The sequence below is a fragment of the Bidens hawaiensis genome, unplaced genomic scaffold, assembly GCF_021521415.1.
Source record: "Bidens hawaiensis isolate Kalapana, Puna unplaced genomic scaffold, B.hawaiensis_p1.1 tig00083603_1, whole genome shotgun sequence".
Lineage (NCBI taxonomy): Eukaryota > Viridiplantae > Streptophyta > Magnoliopsida > Asterales > Asteraceae > Bidens > Bidens hawaiensis.
In genome coordinates this window covers 5218-11398 of record NW_027504007.1, presented here as the reverse complement: position 1 = coordinate 11398, position 6181 = coordinate 5218, and the positions used below count along the sequence as shown (strand labels likewise).

Genomic DNA, 6181 nt, shown 5'->3' with positions numbered 1-6181 from the left:
CTTCGTCTTCATTCTCGTCTTAACCCTCGTCTTCGTTATCGGAAGAAACCCCGTCCTCTGCCTCCTCATCATGAATATGACGCTCTATTGGTATTTCGTCTTCAAAGTTCGCCTTGTGTTGTACACGATCCACCGCATCCAAATGGTCCTTTAGGCAAATGCAAACCTCTAGAGACTCGGGAGTTAGTTTTGTTCTTCGCATAGATAACACCCTCCCACTAAGAGAAAAAACCGATTCGGAAGCAACCGTTGAGGCTTGTACGGCAAGCAAATCACGAGCCATGGCGGATAGAATGGGAAATTCGTTTTGTTTACCTTTCCACCAAGCCAACAAATCAATATTGCGAATTTCGTCGACCGTTGCGCTCTCAACATAGTTTGCTCCACTATATCGACCAAGTTCGCTACTTGGTGTGTTTCCTCTTTGCCTCTTAGATGCCGATTCACGAATCCCATTCATCAAGTTTATAAGTGGGTCATTGCACGGCCTACTAGTTGTTTTTTTCACAAAAGACGATCTCGTGCTTGGACCATACATTTGAAAATAATGGTCATAAAGGTCTTGAAGGTTTTTGTTGAACTTGTCCTTCGCTTCCGTCGACAACTTCGGGTCAATCTCGTGCATACCTAAGTTGTCGAATATTTCCTCAATCGTTGTTTCAACCCCATTAACATTCCAATAGGGGTTTAATGCGGCGGCACAAGTAAAGACCGGCGGTATGTTTTCAAAATATTTTATGAACTTTTCTTTCATCACCGCAACAATATTTTCGAAGAGTTTGTTCTTCTCCGCAAAGCTTTTAAAAACACAAGACATATAGTACAATTCTTGCAAAACCCAACAACTAGTAGGGTAATAGACTCCCGATAATTTTGTTGTTGACTTTTTGAACACGTCAAGATATTCCAAAAAATAACCGACTTGGACCCAAACACTTTCCGGAAACATATCGGCCTCGCGTTCTTCAACAAGATTGTTATGAAAAGCTTGTAAAGTTTGGCGTTGGGCAAAAGCACACTTTAACATATGACAAGTTGAGTTCCAACGGGTTGGAACGTCCCAATTCGGCCCCGAATACTTTCTTTCAAACAACTTGCAATAGTTCTTATATTCAAGATGTCTTCTTTTACCACTTTTGAAGACATCTTGTAACATAAGTCTAAAGTATTTTAAATCATCACAAATGTTTTCATTGTCAAGACCTATTTGAACAACCAAGTTGATGATATGTGCAACACATCGGACATGAAAAAAATCCCCGAAACAAGGTGGTGAATATTTAATGATAAATTTTTCAGCCGCCTTAGTATTGTTTGAAGCGTTGTCAAACGAAATCGAAAATATTTTATTTCTCAAGTTGTAAGTCATTATAACTTCATCAAGTAATTCAAACAATTTTTCGGCGGTATGTGGGAACGGGAAGTTTTCAAAAGCGATGGTGCGTTTCATCAATTGCCATGTCACCGGATCAACCCAATGAGCGGTGACACATATGTATGATTCGGGCAACCCGTGTGGTGCCGACCAAACATCGGTAGTTAAACTAACCATGGCTTCTAAAGAATGAAAAGACTCGATTAACTCTTTTTTAGCACACTCCCACAACCTGATACAATGACGTCTTAAGGTAGTACGACTTACATGTGTGTATCTCGGTTGTAGAGTTTCGCGAATCAACGACGTCAACTCCGGGTCATCAAAGTGGTTAAACGGCAAACCTCGTTGAATAACGAACTTTGCCATTCTATCTTGAACTTGAGTCGTGTTGTAACGAAATAGTGTACCATCTTTACCCAAGTCAATTTGATCGGTCGCGCCAATCCCTTTCAACGCCTTGCAATATGGCTTCTCGATGTGCTTTCTCAAAGTAGAGTTGGAATCGTGCTTTAATATTGAACCACATAGTTTGCAACGAGCCTTTTGATAACCTTCGTCATCCACAATCAAATCCCAATTCTTCCATATGTCTTGGTTGCGGTTATGGTTGACTACCGTAACAACCCTTGGGTCCTCCGTAACAGGAACGGGGGCAACAAAAACACTCTTCTTAGCCTTCTTGTTAGTTTTTTTGATGGGTGCCATAATAATATTTAATTGGATGGTCGGGTAACGGAACGGGTTTGCTAAAGGAGTAGTATTTTAGTTTGTTTTTGAGTTTGGTGGTGAAATTAGTGATGGAAAACAAGTTATATATAGGTTTGGGCATTAAAAACCGGTTCCAACGGCTATATTACCGTTGGAACCGGTTCCAACGGATCTATTGTCTCTCGAAAACCGGTTCCAACGGCTATATTACCGTTGGAACCGGTTCCAACGGCTAATTGGTGGCTAAAAAACCGGTTCCAACGGCTATATTACCGTTGGAACCGGTTCCAACGGCTACTTTGACTTTTGTTTGACTCTTCAAAAAAAACCCGCCGGAACCGGTTTTTCCGGGTACGAACCGAACCGGTTACAATTAAGAACCGGGTAGGAACCGGGTTGGAACTGATACTAACATACAAATATGAGAACCGGGTACGATTTTCGGGTACAAAAATACCCAAACCGGGTATTGTACCAACCGGGTTGGAACTGGAACTGAAACCGGTTCCGGTTCGGTTCCACCAGTTAGGTTCCGGAACCGGTTTTTTTGTGCACGTCTAAGGCAAACTGCTTCTAACTGCCTCAACTCTAGTTACAAAACAAAAATTCTGGATTATACTTTTAAAAACCAAACCAAATCAATACAAATGTTTGGTGCCTTTTACACCAAAAAAGATTACTTCATACACCAAATCATACAACTTTTACTCAGTAGTGATTTCTTTGGTGTAAATATTACCCTCATGGTATAATATCTGGTTCAAAGACAACATGTTAACATAGTAAATATATAACCACCATATCTCCAAACCACTTTTCTAAATTTCTTTGATATTTATGTTGAAGAAATTACAACTCTATGTAAACAAAGTTCAGAAAACAAATAAATCACTGTAACCTACTTCCTTTTCCCAATTAATCTTCATAAATAAGATCACACCTCCCCTCCCCTCCCCTCCCCTCCCCACCATAACAACAACAACCCGCTTAAGGCCGTTTTATTCTGATCGTACCAGCATCCCTCCAACTAAAGTTAACAGCTAGCCTACTCTATAAACCTATGGCTATAAAAACTGATAAAAAGACAGAGGGAGCCAGATACCAACATGAATAAAAACAGACCTCTTATTGCCATGGTGGTTGTTGATGCTTATAGTTCATCAGAAACAAATCCCACCCACTATCCGGTTGATCACGTTTCCCTCCAATAGTTGCACCCGATGACGCTTGATCATGATTCAGAAACTGCCTCAGTCCCCCATTATGATTAATATTATTCCCCCTCGTACTCGAAGACGCTTGATCATGATTCAAAAACTGCCTCAACCCCCCGTTATGATTAATAATATTATCCCCCCTCGTACTCGAAGACGCTTGATCATGATTCAAAAACTGCCTCAACCCTCCGTTATGATTAATATTATTCCCCCTGTCGGTTACGAAACCTGAGTCCAAATCAATAGCGTGGCGTGATGGGCCCGCACCATTCGAAGCAGACGGTGCTGCACCCATGTTGAAGAAGAAAGGTTGAGTGTGTTGAGAAAATGCAGGTTGGATGGGTTGGATTGGTGGGATGATAGGGGCACCTCTTGAATCGACCATGTACAGGATCGGTGCACCGGGCGGGGCGTACATAGGTCCCATTGTAAAACCATTGTGGGTGTAACCGTAAGCTGGTACATTGGAGTAAGGGATTGAAGATCCGAGCCCTAAACCTAGACCCGACCCGGATCTCCCCAAGTTGAAATCTACGGAAGGTTCTAGAAGCCTTCCGTTAGACTGAACAGGAGGAATGTAATGATTATTATGATCCTTGCAGTTCACCTCAACTTGGGTACCGAAAATGGAAATAACCGATTCGTCTTGTGTGTTGTTGAATAATTTACCGAGAAACGGGTTATTGGATGAAGCATTATTTGGAACGGTTAGGTGGTCGTTTAAATTCAAATCGATGTTGCGGTAAGACGGCTGCATTGACGAAGATACGGACGGGCTGTGGGGGCCGTTTTGTTTCAGAGGCGTAACTCGGGTTTCTCGTTTCCAGTCCAGCGTAACAATGCTAGCATCACTGTCACCGAGACTATTAAGATCCAACTGTATTTTGTCCTCACTGGCTTCAGCTACATTCAGATCAAAGTCAAAGTGGGTTAAACGTTGGGTTGAGTTGCTGTGGCTTGACGAGGACGAAAACGTCTTTTCACCTTCGGGTATCCGTCTAAAAGCACTGGTTGCGGCTGAACCTTTCCAGCCAAGAGTACCTTCAAATTGCAAAGGAGCAACGGGTGGTCCGTTGGCGGCAGCAACAACTGAAACCGGGGTTAAAGGCGGGCCCACCTGACACTCGGTTTCTTCAAAAGCAACATCTTCATTCAGATCAAATCCAGAAAAACCCTTTTCAGGATCTAGTGTTGAGTTATCAAGTGTTTCTGAATTGATCATAGGTTTGGATTTAGGTTCGGGTTCAAGTACGGGTGCGGGTGCGGGTCCGGATGAAACCTCATGACCTAAACCTGGACTCGATCGATGTTCCTTTTCACTTGTGGAAGTGCTGCAACTTTGTTCAGGAGAATCAACTTCTAGTTCCACTTCATTAGCAACTTGCCTAGCAAGCTCTAGTGGGTCCACCATTCCATAATCCAGTTCCATGTCAGATGGTCTTTTGGTAATCAAATCCTCATTTTGGCTTTTTGCTGATTGTTTGGATACAGGCAAAGGGCTTCCCGAATTACCGTCACTCTCGATTCCAGTATCTTTCTTTTCATCTTCATCACTTTCTGTATTCGATGACGACTTTGGGTTCTCAGAACCGTCACCACCGCTAGCAGAATCACCGCTTCCGCTAGGGTTGCTGACATCCGGTGTGGTAGTCGGGAGGACGGGAGATTGAGATTCCCGACCGTTGACCATATCCTCATCTTTGTTGGTCTTTTCTTTCCTTGTTTCGGTCTTTGTAACCGACTCCAAACCATGGACAACGTCCGTACTTGAAGTCAAAGTTGTGTCTTCCAACGTGCTAGATAAAGTAGTCACAGAGTCAACCTTCTGCTTCTCATTCGCGTCTTCCAAACTTTCTGATTCAGTTATTTCTGTTGCAGATTCCTTAACCACTTCCTGTGTCACTATCTCATCTTTATCAGTTTCTTGTTGAACAGTCACTTTTTCTTCATTGAAATTAACAGAATCAACATTGGTTGGTTCTCCGTCATTGTTCTGAACCGGGGCCCACTTATCACAAAGATCTTTAGCCTTCTCACGAACCGTTAAACTACTATGACCAACAAGACCCTGCACGGTTAACCCAACTCCTGAACCCACAGAGTGATGGTGGTCCACTTGCAGCCTCTCAAGTGCCCGTAACAATGCAACAACCAACTCTTCTAACAAACTGGTTCCAATATCGTCTATAAGGTTTTGAGAATCATTGAGCCATTTATTAATGAACACAAGTCCGTCTAATTGGATGAAAAGTTCAAGGCACTCTTTGCTCTCGGTGGCTGCAATGGTGTTTGCAACGGCAGACCATTGCTGGGATGCTTCACTAACGTTTTTCACGATGTATTCTTTCTGGTTTTGGATAACAGTGATGAGGTCATTAACTCTGGTTGGAGTTGTGAGCCCCTCTTTTAACTCGGTTGAGGTAAAGAAGTCTTCAAGTGTCATGTTGATCCAACTAAAATGTTAGCATACTACTCATCATTGTAGTATCGTAAATATAACCATCCAATGGATCAAATTACCAAAGTGCCCTGTGAACGTAAAACAATAAAATCAATGTCAACAATACGAACACGCATATACATACACATTTAATGTTAAGTCCTGTCAGAAGGCGGCTAACATTTTACCAAATCAACTGGCTTACAGCCTTACATGCAGAACAGGAAAGATTTGCGTACACAAAATTTTAAAAACTAGTTCACCAGCTAATGATGTTCATCTCAAATAGATAAAGTAAACTTGATATGATCCATGTATAAATTCTTTAAAATATTTACAAGAATGTTAATATTATTACTTACCTACTAAAGTCCTAGTCTCCCTCATAACTAAAAAAAAGCACCATCATACTTTTATCAAGTACAAAATTAGCTAACT

At 41.9% G+C, this 6181-nt stretch overlaps 1 protein-coding gene across 1 annotated transcript; it reads right to left on the bottom strand.

The window, feature by feature from the left end:
- Nucleotides 1–3211: 3211 nt before the first annotated feature.
- Nucleotides 3212–5746, bottom strand: LOC143607567 (uncharacterized). The gene has a single exon (XM_077082968.1). It carries the CDS (start codon nt 5744–5746, stop codon nt 3212–3214), a length of 2535 nt encoding a protein of 844 aa, XP_076939083.1.
- Nucleotides 5747–6181: the final 435 nt, after the last annotated feature.